This window comes from Paramisgurnus dabryanus, chromosome 4, assembly GCF_030506205.2.
Source record: "Paramisgurnus dabryanus chromosome 4, PD_genome_1.1, whole genome shotgun sequence".
In the NCBI taxonomy this organism is placed as follows: domain Eukaryota; kingdom Metazoa; phylum Chordata; class Actinopteri; order Cypriniformes; family Cobitidae; genus Paramisgurnus; species Paramisgurnus dabryanus.
Window position 1 is genome coordinate 34,737,344 of NC_133340.1, and position 26,033 is coordinate 34,763,376.

Sequence of the window (26,033 nt, forward strand, 5' to 3'; positions counted from 1 at the left end):
ATCGGCTGAATGGATTCCAAAACGGAAAAACAAATAAGAACTTTCCTAGGCAGCTTTTTTGATAAAACAAAATATTCTTAACTTTTTTCTTAAGTTTGAATTCAAAGCCCCCCTAACCAAAAAATGCAATTTTAAATGTATTTCTATCAGAAAATGTGTGTGCAGAAACATCCTGTTATACAAATCCATTTATTCTTCTTTGTATAATCTCCTTTAAACCGCAATAATCACACAAAACAGGCTGTTGGGGATCCACTAGCAATGTGATGTCACATTGATTACGTCCCACCCATGACCGCTCACAGACTCCACCTTATTAGTGGGTAGTTCAACCTTCCGCCAGAGAAACATGTTTTGATGTAGTCCACAGCACATGCGTTCTACCCCCTACTTTGCATACAGGGAGGGAACAAAAACTTTCTTTGCATTTAAAGAAAAATGGCCATGTTCAACATCACATAATGAAAGTTTTTTGAGCTGAAACTTTACAGAGACAATCTGGGGATACCAAAGACTATTTTAATATTGGTGAAAACACCTATGTTAGGGGCCAAATAGCAGTTGAGAAGAATTTTCTTAAGAATGTTTTGTGAATCCAGTGACATTTGTTGTAAAGCTTAACATATGCTAATCGTGCCAGGACTTTGTTAGCATTTCTGACTGAGAGAAATATTATTTACCCTCGTGCTAGAAAGTAGAAGGGAACAAAACTGTGCTGCGTGCACTAGAATTTTTTTTGGCGACAGAAATAATGGCGTTATAAAACCGGGACAAATCTACCGGTTACCTTCCTGTTCATCTCAATGACTGTTACTCGGTTGGTGCAGGATTACCCAGAGGGGCACAATTTAATTTACGAGCCAATCGCCTGAGCTGTATGTGTCATGTGGCTGGATTCATAGAAAATTATAGTGATGTAAAGGGTCTACTCAAATGAGTCTAATTTCATTGGTTGAAAGTCTACTTCATTTAGTTACAGCATCTTAAACTGGGCTGTGCTAACCAGGGAAACCTTGACCCCTTGGATTCATATACACACACACACACACACACACACACACACAATGACATGCCAAATACTTTGTCTGAATTTCACAAACAGGGTCATATATTCAAACATGCCATGCATCCTAATTTTAGTTCCCTTTTCTGCATGCACAGATATGGCACCATGATTGTTTTTGACCGTGGTGCATATAAAATGATCATCTATTCTATGTAGTCTGCACGGACATTTGGACACCCACCTGAGACCGTTTTCATGCTCTGCTTCGTCGGTCCCATAACACGATGCTGCAAAGTCAGAGCAATGTCAAAGAGCCTTAAAATAGCAGCCCTGCTCATATATGCAACGTCAGAGCAACATAAGGCTATTTATTAATAACAACAACAACAGCATCAGACTCTGGCAAATGAGAAATGTCAATACAGCATGGCATTTATATTAGCATAACAGTGGCCAGTGATGCACATTACTCAGACGGCCCAATGTTTCGCTGTTACTGTCACGACACACGCTGAAAATAAAAGCCTATAGGAGATAAGGTTGTGATTGGATAAGGACGGCTGGGCCTTTTTCTCTATGGGGTTTAGAAGTAAACCAAAGAATGGGAGATGCATGATTTGAGACCTACTGTTATTTTCAATAATGCACTTGACTTTAAACCACAAATTTATTTCCATGAAGAATAAGCCTTTAAAATTGAAATGGGAGGTCAATGCATATATCCAGCATTTCTTAAAGTAGGAAAGAGAGGTTGAAAATCTCTATAATATTACAATATTAATAACCTCTATATGTAATGGTTTCTTCCAGACAGCAATGATATCAGACAGGGAGCAATTGCATTAACATGAGAAAGAAATTCAATGTGAACTTCAGCACATCTCATTAAATTCCTCCAAAACGAAATTACTTGTGCTGTGCTATCCACATTCATTTCATAGCTTGATAGTGTTTGTCTTATTTGTGTTTTTATTTCTCCTAAAGAAATTGATGCGTCTCTTGTGGTTAAATCTGCTATAGCTGCTATAGGACAAGACATGCAAATCATAATGGTTATTATATAGAGTAGTCCAGCAGAGGGCCTCCATGTTATATATGTAATCATTTTACTTCAATTGTTGGTGTCCTGAGTTTTGGTGGTGATATACTGTACTGTTACTAAATTTAGATTATTAGAGCATTAGGATTTGCCATCACAAAATAATAAAAAATTATTCATTAAATAAATAAATGTATAGTTACTTTAGTGTCGATAATACTACATTATGTATATATTTAATTACACAAGTATTGTTGCCATTAATATTTGTAATGTTGCAAGTTTAACACAGTTGTGAGTATCACACAAAAAAAGCATTGGGTCAAAAGGACAAATATAATCCCTGTAATTTAACTCTGCGCTGAGTTTTTTAAAACCCAAAATTTTGGGTTGTTTTAAGGTAAAATATAAACATTAATTGAACTCAACAGCATTTTTCAGAGTGTATGTAGGGTATGTATTTGACATTCTTATACATTGATTTTTTTAATCCAAGCATTCTTAAGTTAGTTTTAGTGTAGAGAATGCAGAGGAGGCATATAATCATATAGGAGTGAAGTTAGATACGGAGTCAGGGGAAATAAACAATTATATCACACAGCAATTAGATGCAGACTATCAACAACACCTGTAAACAAGACTTCATCTCCGGAGATAAAGATAGGATGCTTGACAGCGTTGTATTACACTGTGATTAACACAAAAGATCATCTGAACACGAGTTGTTTGATTGGTAATAAAGACGTGCACTACTTAAAATGGCTAAAGGTTTTTGCAAGGTTCTTTGCTAGGCTGTATGGTTCCATAAAAAACTTTTACTCTGTTGCACAAAAGCTTCTTTGAATTCAATCTTTTTAGAACCTTTAACCTTTTTAATTTACACTGTAAAAAGTTGGTTCAATCAACTTAAGAATATTAGTTGACACAAAAATTTGACACAACTTTTTTAAGTCAACAAATTAACATAATAACATAATCAAAAATTGGTTTGACTCAAAATTTTAAGGCAACCTTTACTTTAATCTGAACCAACAATTTTTCACAGTGTAGGCAGGAATTGTGACATCTAACAATATTTTTAATAAACAGGACAACATATTACAAAAATACATGATATACTGCCCTACCAAGCCAAAGCGCGGTAATACGTATTTGGTCAAAATTGAGTTAAGGGTTAAAATGGGCTTTGTGAGATCTGTTGTGTCTTGTGACAAAGTCTCCTGGTTCAATTTTGTCCCATTTCAGAGAAACGTGTGTGCCAAAATTGCAGTAACATGTTTGACTGGCTGGTGTAAAAAACTTTAAGGGCATTTATTTCTTGATTTCAGTGTTTGCAAAGTTGCACTTAGCCTTTGTAGGGCAGTATAGTGAAAATAAATAGGAAGCTAATTATTGGATACAAAATGACTGATATCAATAAGCATGGATTAGAGTAGAGTTGGATTAGAATTTGCCAAATAATACTTAAAATCAGTTTGTAAGAAGCCGTTTGTTTATGTTGTTGCTGCTGAAAAGTTTAAAACAAACAGGCAAATATAATAAAAAAATCTACTCATACTAGCATTCTTATATGAAATGACTCATACATACTGCGCGTGTTTGAAGACATCAAAAGACTAAAGTTAATCTCATTGATGATGGTTTATCTCCTTTGAAAGAAGACTTTTATCAGAAGATTGTAATAAACTACTGGCTCTTAAAGGGATAGTTCACGTTATAATGAAAATTCTGTCATCATTTACTTGTCCTCATGTTGTTCTAAACCTGTATGAATTTCTTTTTTCTGATGAACACAAAAGAAGATAGTTTGAGAAACAAGCAGGAAGATTAGAAAATAAAATAAAATAATAAAAACAGACAAACAGAAAGAAAGAAAGAAAAAGATTATCTCTCTTTTAAAGTGTGTCACGTTTTTAACACTTGTTCCAAGAAAGAGCATTAGTGGGTAAAGCCAGATTATGACTTCTGTTTAACTGCCTGCCTAAACCAAACAGATTCAAAGGATTGAATGGGACTTGATAACAACAGAAATGTGAGATGTTGATGAATGCTTAGAGGGCTATTACAAATTTACTAATGTTTACCAATACATCCTTATTGTAAAGTGTTACCGTGTTTTGACTCTGTACTGTGTTCAAAAGACTTCAAAGCCATACTACTAAATTTAGCACACAGTCAGTAACAGTCTGTCACTATAGGATGGGCCAGGTGCAGTGGGGAGGGGCGGGGCTGTCTGATGTGTTTCAAAGTCAAACATTGAACTCATGGAGGCAGAGAAAGATGCAGTCAGCTCGAAACCTTTAAATACTTCATTGGATTTGAATCAGCATCTAAATGATTTTTATCCATATATTAAAATAATGTGAGCATCTGATGGAAGGAGATCTGGAAAATTACTGTGTGGAGTTGCCTGCTGGACAGTACAGGTACATTTACAAAAATACATTAACAATAAAACCTTACAGTAAGATTCAGTTCATTATAAAAAGATAATGAGCAATATATGTTTACAGCTTCTATTCATGTTAGTTAATAACAGTACAATTGGTATTGTTTGTTTATGTTAGTGCATTTACTAATGTGAACAGCTACAACTTTTAAAATGTAAACAACAATGTAAAATTAACATTAACTAAGATTAAGAAATGCATTAAAATGTTGATTTTCTGAACTAATGGTTACAATATAACCTTATTGTAAAGTGTTATTTATTTATTTATTTATTTATTTGTTTAAGAGTATAAATTTGTTTTAATTAAATAAAATAAAAAATATTTAATTTCAGTGCACAACATTTTACGATTATGTTTTCATGCTAAGGTCTGAATAGGGAATTGCACAGGATATGAACTCGAAATGCTCCAAAACAGATATATTAAATAGTCTGCATTTTAAAGGAAACCCTCAATATCGAAAGACACACATAAAAATGCACTAAAAATAAATAAATAAACAATCATTATTCCTTGTCGGAGGTTGGAAAAAAATAAAAATCCTGTCATCATCCTCATGTTGTGCTTAACCTGTATAAATAACTTTGTTCTGCTGAAAACAGATTAAGATATTTTGATAAATGATGGTAAGCACACAATTGATGGTCCCCATTGACTTAAATAGTATTCGTATATCCTATAATAATAATAGAAGTCGATGGGTACCCGTCAACTGTGCATTTACCATAATTTCTCAATCTGTATGCTTGCCATCATTATTTTGTGTGAACTATCCCGTTCATTTCAGCGCTTTTGCAATCCATTGTTTTTTGCATTGTTTTTTGCAAATTGCATGTGACTGGATGAGGAGAGTAAATGTAAAAGTAGTTGTTTTATGCATTTTTACCCAGATTAAAAACAGAAAGAGACTTTAATGATAGGTTAGATTATTTAAATTTGATTTTGTGTCTTTGGTGGTTGAAAAGTGCCATGAAAAGCTTCTATTAATGTTGCACTTTAATTTAGAAAGCACATATAGGCAAAAATATAGTCACAGTCAGAAAAGTCCAGCACACACAGCACAGCATCTGTCTTTGTCTTAAAACAGCTTATCCTCTTTGAATACACTGCTGATCTCACCTGTGATGTGTATTTATAGAGGATCTGTCTGGTAAGGACCTCACTGTTTCTTATTATCCAATCTTTAAACAAAACAGTTGTATTCTTTCTAAGACAAAAATAGTAACGCTGCTCTAGTTTCACTTTAACCTTACAAAAAAGAGTGATAATATTAATTGAATTCAAGATTATATGACATCATAATTGTAATTCTACAGATTTTGTTAATGTTGTTTGATACCGATTGTTAGAGTTGACTTAATTCTTTACACTATATTTTTTTACAGACAAAATTAATCTGAAAATGAAGATATTGTTTACTCTTTTCAGTGAATGCAATAGCTTGTACATAAAATGAATAGTAGTAAATAAATAAACTGGTCCCTTACTGTACCAGTACGCACCTCAAAGGTACTAATATGTACCCTTTAAGTGCAAAGGTGTACTTTTTAAAAGAGTAGCACCCCAGTGACGGCTATTTTTTTTCACTGTGGATGTTAAGCATATTTATTTGCATGTGCAGAAATGTGCATCTTACCTAAAGTCTCCAGATGTGATTCATCTTGGTGAATGGCACATAGTCGTACACAAAATGCCTAAAATCTGCACAGAGCAGTCGTACCCATCACAAAGATCTGCCTTCACTCCTGAGCCAGATAATGAAAGGTAAGCAGATTACTAGAGCCTAAAATAATCAAATGAACCTTTATGTTCTCTATGCATTATTATTATAAACTTCCATTTTTTTTTTTTTTGCTGCAGTGATCAGCCATCCTATGGATTAATGGACAGGTGATAAAATCTTTAGTGCTAAATGAGATTTTAGAAACTTAGGGTACTAAGAGACCATTGTACCTTAAATTTCAGGATGTCCTGGTTCATTCTGAGGCTTGGCAGAAGGTCCAAACGATGTCACGCATCTGAATGCAGTCATTTAGATTTAGCAGAAAAGTCTGCAGATACTGGAGGACAAGAGGAGTCATGGGGGGACGAGAGAGAACGGGGCAAACTGCATTACAGGAAGTAAGTGAAAATTACACACGGGCCAAAATCTGTAAACACTTCACATATTGATCGAAAAAATGCCTTTAATCTTTAAAACACACTACATTAACTATTCAGACTCTGAAATACTGAAAGGTGGGCTCCGAGATATGCCGTCTCTTTTGATCACCTGAAATCATACTTTGAAATCGTTGATCAAGTCTCTTGCTTTCATATGAAAGTCACTCTTAAGTCTGTATAGTTCAAAGGGTCTGATAGATCAAAATCCATGATGCAAAGCTGAAAAAACCCTCAGTAAACCTTTAAGCTACCAAAATACTTCAATACAGGTGTAAAGTTATTTGAAACTAAAATATGCAGGCGGTCCTGGATGAGTAAGTTCTGCCAACGGTATTTAAAGAGAATAACACAATTTAAAATCCAGTTTGTTCAATTGGTAGAGCATTGCATTAGTAAGGCAAAGGTCTTGAGTTCGATCTCAGGGAATATACGCACTGATATAAAATGTATAGATTGAATGCCCTGTAGAGATAAAAGCCAAATGCATACACATAAATTAGATCGTTTACTGTTTCTTTAAGACACAATTGAGATTTATTGGAAATCGAATCCCAGTCTCACCCCATTTCGTCAATATTTGACGACACTTGACCATTCGTCAATATGTGACGCGGAGGGTATACCTTTCGCGTCATTTTTTGACGAACTGGGGACTTCAATACTATTATGTCCGTTGCATTCTCTTCTCCTATTTTCTTACCAATTTCGCGTCGGTTTAGGGTTAGATTTACATAATGACATCCCTACCCAAACCTAACTCTAACCCCAACGCCAGGTGACAACTGTTTCTAACCCCAACGCCAGGTGACAACTGTTTAATTTCGCGTAAACTGTTTAATTTCGCGTACACGGTTTAATTTTGCGTAATCTAACCCTAAACCGACGCGAAATTGGTAAGAAAATAGGAGAAGAGAATGCAACGGACGTAATAGTATTGAAGTCCCCAGTTCGTCAAAAAATGACGCGAAAGGTATACCCTCCGCGTCACATATTGACGAATGGTCAAGTGTCGTCAAATATTGACGACATGGGGTGAGACTGTGTTAAATCCTCATGAGAGATTTTGCTTAAGTCTCCTGCTTCTCAGATTTGCTTTTCCAGTAAAACTCGAAGGGTCAAAACAGTCATTTTAAATATACTCTATAGGTGCTACATACAGTACACATATACTCTTTATATACTAATAATAGATGGACAGGAAAGTTGGACTCATGACTAATGCAGACTCCATGATCTGTGCTGAGATTAAAAGTCTTTTTTAAGACATCAACAGAAGAGTAGTGGCTGTAACCTTACAGTATAATCCTCTGGTGTCTCCTTACTATCTTACAGTACTGAGATTTAACCATAACCCTTGCATGTGACAAAAATATTCATCATATACACAATTCATCCTTTAATTATAACTGTAAGCACTATTGTAAATATTAATATAGAATAAAATTCATACAGCATTTTACAATGCCATTATTAGAGCTATCCATTTATAATATCGGATTTTAAATTTATACAGTTATTATGCTGTGTGGTACTACAGTATTTAAGTTTTACATAACTTTTCTTTTTACAGCTGCAATAACAATGCTGGTCATTGGCCCTTTGCAACAATGAATATGAACAACTGCAACAATACAGACAAGTATGTGGTAAAGTAACAGCAGGTGCTGTTTAAACAGATTTGTTATATAAATGGTAAATATTTATGATCAAATATCAATTGTAACGCAGCAAAAAGGATGACAAGGGCATAAAGAAAGAGGAGCCAAAAAAGGACGAGAAGAAAGATGACAAGAAGGATGATAAAAAGGAGGAGAAACCGTGAGTAATTTCACTCAATAACTTTTGTTATTACGCCTGATAGCAGAATATATATACATATCCGTCTAATATTTTCCCTTATTTTTTTTAGAAAAGATGTGTGGATAATGGATCCAGCCTCAGATTTGTATTATCACTGGCTGACCATTGTAGCAATACCTGTATTCTACAACCTAATGATGCTTATTACCAGGTGATTTTAAATATTTTGTTTTTTTAATATTTTACCACAATATAATTACTGTATATATAAAAACATAAAGTGCGTAGCTCTGCGTAGCCTGACGCGTACCTCGCAAAAATTTTAACAGCACGTCAACAGCATTTCCGTTTGTGACGGTGAAAACAAAGAAGAGCCAAGTTGAGGAGTGAATTAACTCAAACTGCATCAAAAGTCGCTGTTTATTTATTTCCATCATTGCTGGTCTTCTCAAATTATACACAACAAGATGCTGTTTCTTCTTCGTTTGTGGGTTAACTTGCCAAGCTTCTTCTTCTCTGACGATCGCGCTGCTACTGTGGTTACACGCGTGGATACTGCCCACCAGCGGTCACGCGTGTGTTTGCACGTCGACGACGAAGCAAAAGTATAAATGAAAACCGACATGGAACATACGCCGTCGCTGCTACGCCGTAGGACCTACGCACGACTATAACGAGCCCTTAAGGGCCAGATTTATTAAACGGGGCAAATTAGCGCAATAGTTATGTGCGGGTTATTTACTAAAAAGGTCAAAATAAATAACACAGGCCCAAAAGCTGATTTCCATAATGACCAATGCAATTTACTTAGTTCAGGGTCGCAAATAAGCAGAGCTGATGAGGTGCGGGTGATCTACTAACGCCAGATGCACCTGAACATTTTTTAGGATTTAAAAAAATGGAGCAAATATGTTTAAAAGATCTTTAAAGGCATTTTCATCTGTATCTTGTTTATTATCTTTAATTAATGCAGTGTTTTGTGTATAACGTGTTTTATATAATTTTTATACAATGGTTCTGTTTTATTGTAAAATAGAGCCTGTTTTAATGAGCTGCAGGATGACTTCACCACCTTATGGGTCGTCCTGGACTACACATCAGATGCCATCTACTACATCGACACATTTGTGAGATCAAGGACAGGTAAAGCCCTCTTTGAGATCATTTCGTAAAGCTTATCTACATACATTTAACATGAAATTAGAAAGGTTGTCAGTGCCATAAAAAATTACATAATTATTAATATATTCAATATACAGTACAGTGACGGTCAAAAGTTTACATGCACCTTACAGAATCAGCAAAATGTTGAAAATTTTGGGAGGATTTTAAAAAAAGTTAAAGTTTTTAATTTAGTCATGCCCTGAACAAGTTATTTCACCTAAGAAATGTATACTGTAAAAAAATTCCGTAGAAATTGCAGCTGGGTTGCCGGTAATTTACCGTAGATTTAAATTTATGTTTTTTACTGGCAACATTTTGTTCAAAGTTAAATGAACATTAAACATTTACAAGTCTTTGTCTTTACAGAGTAAAACAAAAAAAAACAGCATCAAGCAAAACATGCTGGGAAACAAAATCTGAAGCAAAAAACAGAAAAAGGTTGATGATGATTTCTGGTTCCCAGAATGCTTTGCGTGAGGCTGTTATTGTATAGTTTTATTCTGTAAAGATAAAGACTTGTTAATGTTTAAAATGTATTTAACTTTGAACAAACCCTTGCCAGTAAATAACATAAATGTAAATCTACGGTAAATTACCGGCAACCCAGCTGCAATAACATTGTAATTTCTACGGAATTTTTTTACAGTGTATACATACATTTTACAACACAGAATAATAACGGAGTTTCAAAAAAATCAAGAGATTAATATCCAACTAATAGATCCAAACGTTTAAAATTCAGGTGGGTGTAAACCTCAGATATGATAATTGGTGCAAATTTTTATTATTTTGTCTTCTGGGACACATGTACTATTTATAGCTTCTGAAGGACAAGCTAAACCTAACCCTACCCCTTTCATGATCACCACTGTATATGACATAAGAAGAATCAAAGACAATTAAGAAAAAAAAAACGATTTTGAATTATGTTAATAATATTTTACATAAAAATAATACTAATATAAAAATATAAAATGTTTTTCCCAGGTTTCTTGGAACAAGGTTTACTAGTAAAAGATTCTAAGAAGCTGTGGGAACAATACAAAAAGGCACCGCAATTCAAGTCTGACGTGATTTCCATGATACCGACAGACTTAATAATGCTGAAAGTGGGTTACAACAATCCAGAACTGAGATTCAATCGGCTTTTCAAGATGGCTCGTCTATTCGAGTACTTCGACCGCACCGAAACCAGAACCAACTTTCCCAACATCTTCAGAATCGGCAACCTCGTCCTCTACATCCTTATCATCATCCACTGGAATGGCTGCATCTTCTTCGCCATCTCGAAAACAATCGGTTTCGGGACGGACACTTGGGTGTACCCCAACATTAGTGACCCAGACTTTGGTCGTCTTACTAGAAAGTACATCTACTGTCTGTACTGGTCTACTCTAACGCTCACAACCATAGGAGAGACTCCACCCCCGGTCAAAGATGTTGAGTACTTATTCGTAGTAGCTGATTTTCTCATCGGCGTGCTTATTTTCGCCACCATCGTCGGTAACGTCGGCGCCATGATTTCCAACATGAACGCCTCACGTGCCGAGTTCCAGGCCAAGATTGACTCCATCAAGCAGTACATGCAGTTTCGAAAGGTCACCAAAGATCTGGAGGCCCGTGTTGTTAAGTGGTTCGACTACCTTTGGACGGAGCAGAAGACCTGCGATGAAAAGGAAGTTCTCAAGAATCTCCCTGACAAGCTTAAAGCAGAGATCGCCATCAACGTCCATTTAGAAACCCTCAGAAAGGTGCGTATCTTTCAGGACTGCGAGGCGGGTCTTTTGATTGAGCTTGTCCTCAAGCTCCAGCCCCAGGTTTTTAGTCCCGGAGACTACATTTGCAAAAAGGGTGACATCGGACGGGAGATGTACATAATCAAAGAAGGCAAGCTGGCCGTGGTGGCCGACGATGGCGTCACGCAGTTTGTGGTTCTCGGAGATGGCGCTTACTTCGGCGAAATCAGCATCCTGGGTATCAAAGGAAGCAAAGCAGGAAACCGCAGAACTGCTAACATACGTAGCGTGGGATATTCAGACCTGTTCGCCCTCTCAAAAGACGACTTGATGGAGGCGCTAACCGAGTACCCGGATGCCAAGAAGGCTTTGGAGGAGAAAGGCAGGGCCATTCTCATGAAAGACAATCTTATAGACGAGGCTGCGGCCACTGCGGGCGCCGACCCTAAAGACATGGAAGATAAGGTCAACGCATTGGAGACAAATCTGGAGGTTGTGCAGAGCAAATTCGCTCGTCTTATGGTAGATTGGACAGCTGGCCAAAACAAGATCAAACTGAGGATTGCCAACATGGAGGCAAGAGTGAAGACCCTTAGGGAAGAGGATTTGCCAGAGGAAGTGGAGGATAAGAAAGACAAATAGTTTTGCACAGAAATAGATTAATTTCACGGCATCCCAGCATGGATTAAACATTTACCCATCCAGTTTTGTTTTGGAGAAACTGCCTGTCATTAAAGTGCAAGTCCAGAACCATGCACTATTTATAGATCAGAGATTTGCCAGTGCACGAGACTAAAGCCAATTGTGATGGCTTTGCTAATGCAGGATGGGCTTTAGGAGGAATCTGGATATGCACAAACACCAGTCGTTGTTGGATTTCGCTGATTTTGTTCCTGGTGCTATCAGAATAAAGTACCGCATGTCAGGATATCAGGAAATTTAACACTTCAAATAGTGAAAATTTTATTTTAAGGGGCGATTGTGCAGCTATACTCTCTGTGAGATGTCATGTTGGATTTTTTTCTAGACATAACTGGTGACTCCTGTATTTTTGCATTTTAAATAATTGATTGCAAACATGCTTGCTTGTATTGAAATATCAAGTATTTGAAGTTTGAAAAATATATTAAGCACCTGCTTCCTTTCTCCCTCTGGGTCTTCAAAGCAATGTAGTTTCATGTTGTACATCCTCACTAAACATTCAAAGGAGTCTATGTGCTTTTTAGAATTTATTATTGTGTATTTTTTCAAATAAAAATGTTTTAGAAATAATTAGATTTTTCCTTTCGTTTAAATTAATTTTATGGAGTTTATTGAATGAAACTATACAAATATTATCTGAAGTAGTTCCCATCAGTGCTGTACGACCAAAAACCCATGCTACATTTTGTTAGTGATGATTATTTATTACACACATCTTTCAAAATGGGCAAAACTGGATATGATAAAAGCCAAGTTATAGCTCTTGTTATGTTGCAAAACATAAAAAGGTATGTTTGCTATAAATCAGGGGTTCTCAAACTTTATTACTTCAATGCCCCCCTATTGTCCAAAACAATATTTGAAGGCCCCCAGCTCACAATTTCTAGCAAATAAAATAAACTAGAGCTAGACAAATTCTATAGAAAAATAATCAAACGCTATAGATTTTGAGTTGTTTTAGCTTATTTAAATGCGTGTTTTGTCTTATTTTGAATAAGTTTATGCAATCTTGAGTCCCCATGGAAGTTTGGGCAAGCACCACAAGTAATATATTTGACATTTGGAGAGTTTTCTCCAGGGTTTATCATGCAAGTTTATCATACTGTGCAGTTTTGTATGCAGTCCTGTTCAGACTTGCCCTTTATGTTGCAGTCTATGACTTCTGTGTGTTGTCTATGGGGAAAAGTAGCCCAGCAATTATCTAACAGGGTAGTTAAGGAGCTGGGCCATATCAGTGCAAACGCTGCAGGTTTGAATCCTAAGACGGCCACACAGAGAAACTGAAAGGGCTGGGTATTGCGACTGATTTGTACCACAAAACTAGTCATAAGTAGCACAGGTATATTTGTAGCAATAGCCAACAATACATTGTATATGTAAAAATGATCAAATTATGTCAAAAATAATTAAGATATTAAGTAAAATGAGATCAGGTTCCATGAAGATATTTTGTAAATTTCCTACACTGTGAAAAATCTCTGCTGCCTCAATGTTTGTTCAACTCAGAAGTCATTTTAACTTACTATTATTTATCTTGACAAGAGATGAGTTGCTACAACTTATAAAATGAAATTGACTTTTTTCAACTATATTTTATTAGTTATAACAACTCATCTGTAACTCATCTCTAGACAAGTTAAATAATAGTAAGTTGAAATGACTGATATGATTCCACAACAAAAAATTTAAGGCAGCAAAGTATTTTTGACAGTGTGCCATAAATATATATTAAAATGTATTTATCATTAGTTATACAGTATGTGTTGCTAAGGACTTTATTTGGACAACTTTAAAGGAGATTTTCTCAATATTAAGATTTTTTGCACCCTTATTCCCGATTTTTTAATAATTGTATCTCAGCCAAATATTGTTGTATCCTAACAAGCCATGCATTAATTGAAAGCGTATTTATTCATGATGTATAAATCTCAATTTAAAAAAATACCCGTTCACTCAAAAATGAAAAATCTGTCATTATTTTCTCATCCTTATGTTGTTCTAAACCTGTATGATTTTTTTTATTTTGATTAACACTAAAGAAGATATTTTGATAAATGATGGTAAACACACAGCCTATTGTAACCACTGACTTCCCTAGTAGGAATAAAAATATATGATGGAATTCAATGGGTACCATCATCTGTGTGCTCACAATTATTTATCAAAATATTTTCTTCATCATTTATCAGAATACTTCCAAAATATTTTTTCCTACTATGGAAGTCAATTGTTACAATCAGCTGTGTGCTTACCATCATTTATCAAAATATCTTCTTTTGTGGTAAATAATAATAATATTAATAATAATTATAATAATAATGATACAGGTTTAGAACAACATGAGGGTGAGTAAATTATTGCAAAAAAAATTTTTTTTGGTGAACTATTCCTTCAAGACTTGTTTTGTTGTCCAGGGTGTTGTTTTGTTAAAGGAACACGCCAAATTATGGGACTTTAGCTTATTCACCGTATCCCTCAGAGTTAGATAAGTCCATACATACCTTTTACATCTCTGTGCGTGCCGTAACTCTGTGTGACACACCCACCGCTAGCCTAGCTTAGCACAAAGACTGGAAGTAAATGGCTTCAGCTAGCATACTGCTCCCAATAAGTGAGCGCTGCTACTTGGGCGAAGTGATTAGCGCAACACTTTGTATACGCTGTGACTATACAAATTACAACATATAAATAGAAAAATGTTGCATTATTTTGTCACTTATTGGGAGCAGTATGCTAGCTGGAGCCATTTACTTCCAGTCTTTGTGCTAAGCTGGGCTAGCGGTGGGTGTGTCAGACAGAGTTACGGTACGCAAATGAAAAGGGTATGTATGGACTATCTAACTCTGGGAATTTATTATTGTGTATAGTATGGTACAGTATACTATGTATAGCCTATACTTTAGTTAATTCCAGCAGAGCAGCTTTAAAGAAAATGTTAGTAGAGGAAAAAATATAAAAAAGATTTTTAAAGGATATTATAGAATAAGGAGGCTGTAAACACAATTATTAATGTAAGCAAGCAAGAACCAGAATAACTTGTGGGCTCTTTTTACTTGGTTTAGGGCAACCACCAAAAACACCTAGTTTGCAACCACATGCAATGCCCTGGCAACTATAACAACACCCTGAATGGTGGCATTTATATTTTCTTTAGTATATGTAGAAAAATGCAGTTATAAGAATATTTTATTTATGGCTGTTAAGAGGTGTCAACCAATCATAAACGTCTGGCAATACAGGGTGAGAATAAGGTTGTTTTGGTCCCTTTTGTTCTTTGGACAGAAATGAGAAGGAGTGCTTTGCTTCTGGTAGGATAATGTGTTATAGTGAGAGCTGGATAAAAGAGAGAATGGGGTGGGCTGACGCTTGCCTCAGGGCACACCAGAATGATTGTTTGTGTACATCGTTTGTCTTGGTTTCTCCAGCTTCATTATTGCAGTCAATTTCATGAAATGTCTCACTGACTCTAACAATGGGAGTCTCATTTTTTGAGAGCATAAGACTATACAGTGGGGTCAAAAATATGAGACCACCATCGAAATGTTAAATATAAAAATGGTAAAAAAAATATTTTTTTAGTATGCCAAGAAATTTCGATTAAAACAACAACAAAAAAATGAATTAACCGAAAAAAAGATTGTGGGTCAGAAAAAGTTAAGATTTTTATATAAATTCAATCAAATGAATTAGAAGCATCTGTACAGATATTAGACATCATTTGTTTTACTGAGATACATCTGCTGAGTTTTATATCACAGACTTTTAATGCCACCTAGTGTCAGTATATTTTACTACAGCCTGTATATTGTACACACAGTAAATTTTATTCAAGTTTTGCTTAAATATAAATTTAAATATACTTAAAATTACAAATCAGTAAGGCTTGCATTTTCTACTCTATTATTTAAGATAAAAGTGCTATTTATTATTATCATGGGATGCTGGTCATGCCTAAAGATTTTAATTGTTTAAATTTCTGCACAACTTTTGGTCCCAGTTTGTTGCTGTGGTTTGACTCCAGTGGCGTCTCACATGGCTCTCTGGGAAGGATAAATGATTACAGAGAGAATGGTTATCTAACATAATCTATTATATCAAATATTTCATTGTCCTCACAGCCAGACTTCAAACTCAACTTCTGCCAATGTCGGTACAGCCAAAAACAAACACAAGCTTTTGTTTTATTTCTTCTTATCTTATTAAGACATGTACACATGCCCTCTTTTCCGATCTCATGGTAGCCACAGTCTGAATATCTATACTGTACTATATGTAAGTGTAAATATATCAGTATTGTAAAATACATTAACTCAAATGCATCGATGGAGAATCATCAATGCTGTCTTATTTTACAAACTGTTTTCAATTTTTCATGTTCTGTGTTCATGTTTCATCAACTGTGGGTAAGGGGTAAGCTGTAAATTTTCGCTGAATGAACGATGCATACATTACATTTGCATAAATTAGCATATAATAAACACATATTGGGATTTGTGTATCTACACAGCTGATAAAGCACATCCCAGTTATATCCAACACCCTTAATGTCAGTTGTAATGATCACATTCTGACTGAGTCACATGTGGAGTATTGAGTATGGTGTGCTACACTGATGTGATGGTGCTCACCTGCTGGTTGTTCCTGCCGATTTTGTCATTCGAATTCTGTGGAAAGAGTGTGGTTATGAGTTTATTTATTCATCTAGCATCAACCCAAAAAAATTGCCTTATGTCAAATGCAACTTTTTAAGAGTGGCACCTACCCATCATCTTTATTCTCTTTCGGAGATGGCGCTGAAAATCTCTCAGGCAGGCCAAACTCTGCTTCCACCATCTCAGGAGTGAGACTGAGCTCTGAGCCGTCTGACCTACAAGAAGATCCAAATTGTGAGTTTACAAATTCTGTCTTATTTTCAAAAGATATTCGATTTATTCCAATCTATATTTACAATCCAGCTTGAATCTCGTCTATGATGCTGTCAGGCAGATTCTTAAGAGCAGGTGGTGCCTCCACAGGAAGCAATATGTTACTGAAGGGATCAGACCTGGCGATAACAAAACCACATTTTAAAGGTTGAATGTTTAATTAAAGTAAGCCAACAAATGGGTGTTTGCTCACATGCATGGGGCGTGATCTCCTGTAAATGTTGTCATGCTAGATATAGTGCTCAAAGCCACTGAAGGAAACTTCTTCCATGTCATAATCCCTTTGATTATATCCTACATTTGATAAGATTAAAATCATTTTTACTGTATGATCATAGGTGGTTTTCTTATTAGTAACAAAAAGCTAACCCTTTACATTTGATTTCACTGATGACAAACAATTGAGATATAAATGACATAAAATGCAAATTTTCCAGGCACCTTTCTGTCTAGAAACTTCTTCTGTGTTGCAGGGGCGTACATGCCCACTACATTGCCCTTCGGAGCATATCGTTGCAGTGGGCAGAGGTGAAAGTCTAGATCACACTCCAGGTACAGCGGGGATGATTTGAAGGCGTAAACATGTGGTGCAGGATTCTGTAATAAAGATAAGACTGAATAAATATTCAATCAAATAAACAAAATAGACAGAATTACAATTAAATTGTGATTTAAAGTGTGTTCAAGGTATACATTTTATTAGTATGTGTATTCCTTGGGATTAAACCAAAGCCTTTGCACTTCTATGGCAGAAATTATAGTATTTAAAATGTGATAAGATAACAATTAACCACATATTATATAGCAGATATAGTGGCTGAATACATACAAAAATCCGGAGAGGATGTGCATTCGGTGGTTTGAGTAATGCTTCAGGAGCACAGAAACTAAGACTGGAATGTAAATCCTGATTTGATCCCTCAGGTTCCTCTGTGTTCCTGTCCTCCTCATCCTCGCTGAGGTCTGCAGATGAACATGCCAGCACTGGCAGAAGCTCATCCTTTAAAAATACAAGAAACTTATCAGACCTTAATTGTGTTGTCATACCAGCATATTAAAGGTTAAATAAATGTTCGTGTACCTCTGCTCCAGTGCGTAATGTGCTAAACAGGTTAGATGGAATTAATGTTGCTGCAGCATCGTACACAGACACTGGCTGATATACAACTGGTCTGATATACTGGGGAACCTTAAAGGGATAGTTCACAGAAAAATAAAAATTCTGTCATCATTAACTCACTCTTAAGTTGTTACAAACCTGTATAAATTTCTTTGTTCTGCTGAACACAAAGTAAGATTTAACCGAACAAATCTGGGGCACCATTGACCTCCATAGTATTCTTTTTTCCTACTATTGGAGTCAATGGTGCCCCAGATCTGCTTGGTTACAAACATTTTTCAGAATATCTTCATTTGTGTTCAGCAAAACAAATACATTTATTATATTTTTTATATCATTTCTGAGTATTAATGGTTACAAATAATTGACTCTTATTGAACACAACGTTTCAGTACTACAAACAATACAATAATATTGCAGACATTAATGTTATATATCAAGTGGTTACAAAATTAAAAATGAGACAAAAACATATAAGGTATCAAATTTGACACCTGTTATTTATCATATTAATTGACTACGCTTGATAGTCAATGAAGAGTATTTATGATTTCAGTATACAGTAATCTATTTGGGTGATTCTCACGAAACCATTGAAACACCACGACAATAAAGATTTTAGCTATAAAATGTGTAATATAGTAATATTAAAAAGCATCAGAATTAACACAATACTGTGTTCTACCTTGCACAATGTGTGATTTCAACATAAGAATTTATAATTTGTCAATTTTATCTCATTTTCTGCTGAAATTCTCATTACCGTAATGTGTCCGGCTGTGTTTGAACATGCGTTCTGTTGTAATTTAATCAAATTAACACAAAAATATTTAGAAAAAAAAATGGATGTTTTACTAGACTACTTTAGATGACAGAAAAAATATTTACTGAATATTCATGTATAATAATAATAATGAAGAAAAATTAGGAAAATGATGTGTCCATGCCTGATGTTCTCATCCTCCGCAACACTTTTTGAGAACAGTTTAAGCACACATACAGAATTTGAATAAAGTTTGATTTTGAGTGACCAAGCACGTGGACCAGTTACTTCAAGATGGCTACCAGGTAAGATCATTTTTTTACAGTTAATTTGAAATATTGTCTTGTCAGAATGCTTACACGACATTTTGATTATCATTACCGCAACAGAGGCTTATTAAATGTTAATTTAATTAATAGAAGTATAATACTTTGATTTTAAATTCATGTGCAGAATCTCCAAATTATGTTCTTTCAGGTTGTCATGTCATTTTGAAAATATGTCAGTGTTGATGTTTTCTGACTGTTGCGGTAATGAGATTTTTTAGGACTAATTTTTTTAATTATGTTACAAAAAGTGTTAAATGATAAGTAAAAGTGTTTAAATTAATGTTCCCATTTACTCCAGACTTTGTTTTTTAATGTCTGGTGGGAAAAAAAAGTAAATTTAAGCAGTTTTTACATTTTCATGTTTGACATTTTTAAATAAGTTTTCGTGAGAATCACCCATTTATACAGACAATACAATTTGGAACACTACTCGATTTGTTGAAATATAATCAAACAAATAATTTTTCTTTTTTTTTTCTTCGTCTTTCTTGTAAAGCTGTTTTAAAGCAGTGAAACCTTGTAAAAAAATATCACTGGTGTCTAAAAGAAATAATTCAGATGCCAAGATTAGTTTTATTCTTACGTGACAGTATACTACATTATAATATACTGAATTAAACTACAGTATTTCATTTCCACTTGTCAGCATTACCAGAAGATATTAAAACAGAAGTTGTTAAGTAAATGGCCTGTGTGTTTAAGTTCTGTGCTTTAAAGTGTTTCCTGTTTTTGTGTCTCGCCACCAAAGATACCACCAAAAACACCATTGACGCACTTTCAGAAAACTTCAACATTTTGCAAAACCACAATAAACATTTTAAGGCATAAGCAACCATATAGATTTTCAGGAATTTTATAAAAAAATTAATCAGAAGTGGAAAATAAGAAGAAGCTCATCTATTCATGTACCTTTAGACTGCAGGATGTTGGAATGGTGCTGGGTTTCATATCCGGTATTAGCGGACTCACAGGAACGTGACCCAATGCACTCACAGCCTTAAAACCACAATACAGGCTTATCATCAGTGCCACAGAAATGCCCTGATGGGTATTACTGTATGTCTCGCATGCTTAAGTGAAATTTCTTGGCATTGTTCATAAAAAGCACTACTTCTTCTTATAAAAAGAAACATGTAAATGATAACCAGATGGAGTGTATCTCACCAGTTCATCAGGTTGGTCTTCAGGCAGAAATGTAGGAAATCTGAAGGGCAGAAGCTTTTCTGGTGTCAGCTTCAAAAGTTGTTCAGCTACAACAAAAGTAGGAACAAATAAAACAGATCTTTAATATGAATGTTACTTTTTCTTGAAAGGTGCGGTTTCCCCGACTTACCCAATTTTTCGTCTGCCTGAAGCCTCTTGTTCTTTCGACATTGACGAACAACCTAATATAAATCATAATGTATCTTTATTAGTACAGCAGCGTACTTGGTTTACTAGGAAACAGCACAAGTGCCACACAAACACTATAGTAAAGACAGGTAAAATATTTTTAGTTTAAATGAGTTATTTTACCTTATGAACAGCTTGCTGGAAGAGCCTAAGTGCTTTTGGTTTGACCTCGAGCTGGCCAGTGTCCACAGCAGGGCATCCTGGGAGCTACAACACAAAGCTATTGTCTGAGTGTCATGATATACATCTATATACTAAACTAAACTAAACCATATGGCGGAAGAACCTATAACTGTTTTCTATAGATTTTTGTATCAAATAAAGTAGATAGTATATGACGCATCTACATGTTAAGATCCCATCACAGATAATTTCCCCTACTCTTTCTTGAATACTATGAATGCGGACATACTACTTGCCTTGACTACAGATTTTTGCCTACTATATGGAAGTAGGCATTTTCGGATGCAGTGCTGGTTTTCAAGGTACACAGTCAAGGGCGAAAGATGCATACAGTATATTCCAGTTTTTACCACACTACTAAAAAATGTATAATACTTTATGTACCTGTCCTGCATTTCTCATAATTCCTTGTGAAGAACGTTTCGGTGAAGATCTTGAAATGGCCATTGACTTACCACTATATTTTTGCTGAAATATACACAGACACACAATATATGAAAATTCTGTGTAAATTAGCAGAATGTGGAAAAAACTATATTAAATCAAAATATAAATATATAATATTTAAAGCTGTGATATAATAATATCTGCAGTGCACACTATAAATGAATTAATAAACAGTACAGACATCTTAACTATGATCTTGTTATAATGACTGAGGATGATGATGGCTTACTTTACATACACCAACAGCCTCATCTTGCATCTTCAACATTTTAAGCTTTTCATTACCCACATCAACCGGCCTGAAGATAAAATTAATTTTAACATATCAAGCACATTATCTTGTATTAAGTGTACATGAATTCAATATGTTTGTAATGTAATATATTACAGAGCAACACACCAGCGTTTATGAGTGGCTTTTTCCTGCTTTTGTTTCACCTTCTTTAAAAATGTGGCTTCCCTCATATTTTTAGTGTGGTCTGCAGGCTTGGTATTAGAAATGGCTTCAACAAATAAAATATAATGGTGTTAAACAATCATAGTCACATTAATTTATATTTGATAAGTTAAACATAGTTAAAAAATCTACAAACAATTCTGTAAATGTTTGGTGGGAACACCAGCATCACATTCTGAGTAGCAGTAACCAAAAAACAATACTGGTCCATATATTACATAAAAATTCATAAAATCCTACCCTCTTGGAGATCCTTATTTCTCAATTCGTCCTGTGGTTGGATATCATTCAGTCCTGCATGAATGGTGAAATCTGTGGTGGAGACCATCAGCTTTGAATCACCTTTTCTTTTCTTCTCACCACCCTGGAAGTGATTGTGAAAATGTAATTGTAAACTACTATTAACTTAAAGTTTTAAACTTTTACATCTGGACTTCCTATAAAGACATTCAGACCCTGTTAAAGAGACAACCACAGATGGTCACCAATGTACGCTGTCCCAACTAAAATGCTTAACTAGACAAAGTTCTAGCCACATTAATTTGCTGGTAAATACTGTGCTGTAAAGGCTGTGCTGGTTAATGCTCGACCTGACCCATGCTAGACCAGCCTGGATTAATTCTGGTCTTTTTAGAAGGGGTGTATGCATACAGTGCAAAATGATTGCTTACTGTACCTTCGACAAGGCAAGAGCCATTTTAGGTCTATGATGGGATGGTAAAGGTTTTCCATCAGCAAGCGTTTGCTTTCCAACCAAGACATCATCTTCAGCAGTTTCTTTTTGACTAAGGCAAAGAGAATAAAACATCACATGTGTAAAAACATATAGAAAATGTGAGTGGAATTTAAGGTCATGGGTTCAAATCCCAGGCAATGCAAAAAGGGACAGAACTTATACCTAATGCAAAATTCATGTCCATAGCACAAACTATTGTATTTGGGGTGACTTATATAAACAAGTTGATATTACACATGCACAAGAGAAGTAAAGTGACTTGGCAAATGTTGACAACCTTTATATTGTAACAGTTTACTTATGAAATAAAAAGAACAGACTTTTATGGTGTTACCTGAGTAGCAGATATGGAGAAGAGGAACCTGTAACTGTCCAAACAACAGGTTTACAGTTGAATTGAGAGATAACCAACTGCAGTGTAATGTCAGCTGTACAATACAGCACAGGTGTGAAAGTCACTTTTATCTCCGTCTTTCCATTTGCTGGAATGATCCCTGAATAACAGAGATAGCAGATCTGTAATCTATGTGATACACAAAGTATTGAGGTCTGTTGTTTTATATAGTGTTTATATAGTGTTTTCTTACTGACAAGAGGGTTTTTTATGTAAATACAGTACTTTATTCTCAGTGTTGACTTGAATGGAAGCAAGTTACCTGATAGAGGGCTCACATTAAAGGCTTCATGGGGTTGAAGGCAATGCACATGAAATTCAAAGTCAATCGGACAACTGCAACTAAGTGGAATCACATGACTGATGCTAAAAAAAACAGAAATAAATATTTTTTTAATCTCTCATTTTAATGATCAAATGTTTCCTTTTGCATAAACTAAATGAAAAGCTATAAATGAGTCTATGCTTATTTTGTTAAATTCATGGACTTCTCAATGATTCTGTATTACTAGGGGCACACAATTTCTTACAGACAGGTTATGGGTTCAAAGTTGCTTTGTATAAAAGCATCTCCCAAATACATAAATGTAAGTGTAAACACATCTTTGCATTGCTCGAGATATGGAGACTGAGAGCCCCACTTATAATTTTGTGCCAGGCCCAATCATTTCAGGTGGTCTCCTTGATTCTTTCCCTAAATTTATCAATTTGATTTCACAAGACATTTTTATATACCTAAATTTTGTTATTGGTTTAATGGGATATGTGGCCCTGTACCACAAAACCATTTATAATAGTCACAAAAAAAACTTTTTTTATTACATATTATTAGTAATATGTGTTGCTACTTCATTTAGACAACTTTATAGACGATTTTCTTTTGATTTTGATTTTTGCACCCTCAGATTTTTTAATTGTTGTATATATTCCTATCCTAATTAACCATACTTTAATGGAAAGCTTAGTAAAAAACAGACCCTTATGACTGGTTTTGTTCTCCAGGGTCACACATTATAGACGGTTTTATCGGACGCACGTGCGATGATGCGATTACGCATCTGGTCGGAGCTTTACTTCCGGTTAAATTTTTTTTAATAGTCTGACTAGTTGCTAAACTGAACTCTTGAACAAATACCTAGTTGAAAATAACAAATGTTTTGATTTCCTAGGTAATCTACATGTTGTTTATTTCGTTTGTTATATAAATAAACTACTTTAAAAGGACTTTGTTGTTATTTATTCTTAGCCACGTTAACCGGAAGTTACGTTTTGACCACAAAAGCCGCTTGTTTATGTTGTTACTGCTGAAACTGTCTATACATTGTTTACCTCTGTCCAAGTGGCACAGGTGGTAAAGTAATGTGAGATGGAATATGAAGATCATTGATAACGGGATATGCGTGAACAGGAACCAGTAAGTTCTCCTCTCCCTAAACAGAGACAAAAACAGAACCCATTACAGCATTAATAGCATTCACTGTGCACGCACAAACATCAGACAAAAACATTTTCTCACCTCGCAGTGAATTCTGATGTTGTCAAAAAAATAATGCCACTCGTCTGGATGGAAGCTCACTGTAACAGTGTATGCCAGACCCGGAACCAGTCGGCACTGTAGTTAAAAAAGCACTTTTTAAATCTTTTATGAGTAATTTGAACTTGAAATTTACTTAGTTTTCATATATTTCCTTTGTTTGCTTTTTGAGATTCCCAACTATATTAAACCAGGAATTTTACAGACCGTAAGTGATATTTGTAAGACGATGGGTACCTTTTTTATGTACTTTATTTGAAAATTCTTAGTCAGAGGTGGAAGAATGTGGACACTGATAACTTCAGAAGAGATGTTGATAAGTTTCTGGTAAGGTAAAAACAGCATTTATCATTACATCAGTCAGTACTTCCTCCTATATTGATTTTCTTCTCCTTTTAAATGATGGTTTTAGTTACAACACATATTTCCCCATAACCACAGTGTAATGTTTTCTCATGGGTTTCAGACAATGGAGTCTATAAACGGTGTGCATGATAATGTATCATTTGTTTTAAAGCAATGTGCCAAAACTCCAAACCCATTTAGACACTCCACAAAAGTTTCCTTAAATATTTTACACCAGCAAGAATAAGTTGAGTAATTGAAAAAACCAACCAAGATCTTCCTATAATCCTTTCCTAATTCAAAGCCACTGAAATGCAGTTCTGATGGTTCGGCTTGAACTACACTGTTACTCTTCAGTTTTGTGAACTCCCCTAAAAAAAGACAAACATTTCATTAATAAGTGGCATTATTAAAAGGCTTTAATAACTTTAAAAACAAGCAAATTCTGGAGGAAACTGGGCTTACTGGTTTCAAGCAGGTGATGGGGGACACTTTTTCTGGTGTCCTCTACCAGTTGGCTCAGAGGAAGCAGGGTTTTTTTCCTTAAACTGCTGGAGAAAGTCTCTGGGGCAGAAAGTACCACTTCCATCACAGCCAGACGTTATACACTTTTTTGCACAACAAACACCCCGAACCTATACGGTAGTTGACATGACATTTCATGTAGTTACAATGATATTATGTCCAACTTCCTCTTGCATGAACTTTTCTGAACTCTTTCTGTACATATTGTATAGGGCACATTTATTCTTGTAAGCCTTGTCCTCAAAAAAGTTATTGAACATTTCCAAGCATAACTGCTTGAAAAAGTGATTTCAGTAAATTTCAGCATTTTTTCCTATTTTCTTACCATTGTCACTTGGGTTTGGGGTTAGAACGACTTTCTGTTACATAAAAATGTTATATTGCGCACTGTAAACACAATCAAAGCTTCAAAAACACAGAAAGAAAAGGACCTTCAAAAATAGGAAAAACAATTGAGTATCAAATACGTGAAACTGACGGGGAAAAAAAAGTCCATGGTACGGACACAGAAAAATGCGGAGATCTGTGACAATGACATGGATAAATGAGCCACTCAACCGGGGGAGCTCCGGCATGGTGACGTCAATGCATACCCTCTATAGAAGATTGGCAACTTCCAGCGACACGCGACAGTGACAGTTCACGACTGGACACAACAATAAAGTTGAGAAATGTTTAACTTTATGGAAATTATGAGCAACTTTCGGGAGCGACTACCAATTAGAACGAAGCAGTGGAGTTCACGTCATCCGCCTCTCATCAGTTACTGGAGAGGACCTTACTCATTTGTTTATGTAAACATGATTTAGAAACGCCTCTT

General features: G+C 35.2%; 2 protein-coding genes across 2 annotated transcripts; one reads left to right on the top strand and one right to left on the bottom strand.

Moving 5' to 3' along the window:
* The first annotated feature begins 6,188 nt into the window (after nt 1-6,188).
* Nucleotides 6,189-12,548, top strand: LOC135736139 (cyclic nucleotide-gated channel alpha-3). The gene is made up of 7 exons (XM_065254926.2): nt 6,189-6,262; nt 6,464-6,619; nt 8,232-8,300; nt 8,390-8,479; nt 8,571-8,672; nt 9,498-9,604; nt 10,613-12,548. The coding sequence occupies exons 1-7, from the start codon at nt 6,189-6,191 to the stop codon at nt 12,001-12,003; spliced, it is 1,989 nt and encodes a 662-aa protein (XP_065110998.1). The 3' UTR covers nt 12,004-12,548.
* A 3,237-nt stretch (nt 12,549-15,785) lies between these two features.
* Nucleotides 15,786-25,407, bottom strand: cfap221 (cilia and flagella associated protein 221). Its single transcript, XM_065253917.2, has 24 exons — nt 25,154-25,407; nt 24,959-25,059; nt 24,581-24,667; nt 24,326-24,421; nt 24,139-24,239; nt 23,072-23,175; nt 22,750-22,909; nt 22,356-22,464; nt 21,920-22,043; nt 21,623-21,725; nt 21,452-21,521; nt 21,160-21,243; nt 20,716-20,799; nt 20,534-20,585; nt 20,365-20,450; nt 20,110-20,196; nt 18,070-18,177; nt 17,818-17,988; nt 17,430-17,585; nt 17,182-17,282; nt 17,012-17,107; nt 16,826-16,930; nt 16,692-16,727; nt 15,786-16,103 (listed from the first exon to the last, which is right to left on the bottom strand). Exons 1-24 carry the CDS (start codon nt 25,275-25,277, stop codon nt 15,995-15,997), a joined length of 2,454 nt encoding a protein of 817 aa, XP_065109989.1. The 5' UTR covers nt 25,278-25,407; the 3' UTR covers nt 15,786-15,994.
* Between the last annotated feature and the right edge of the window lie 626 nt (nt 25,408-26,033).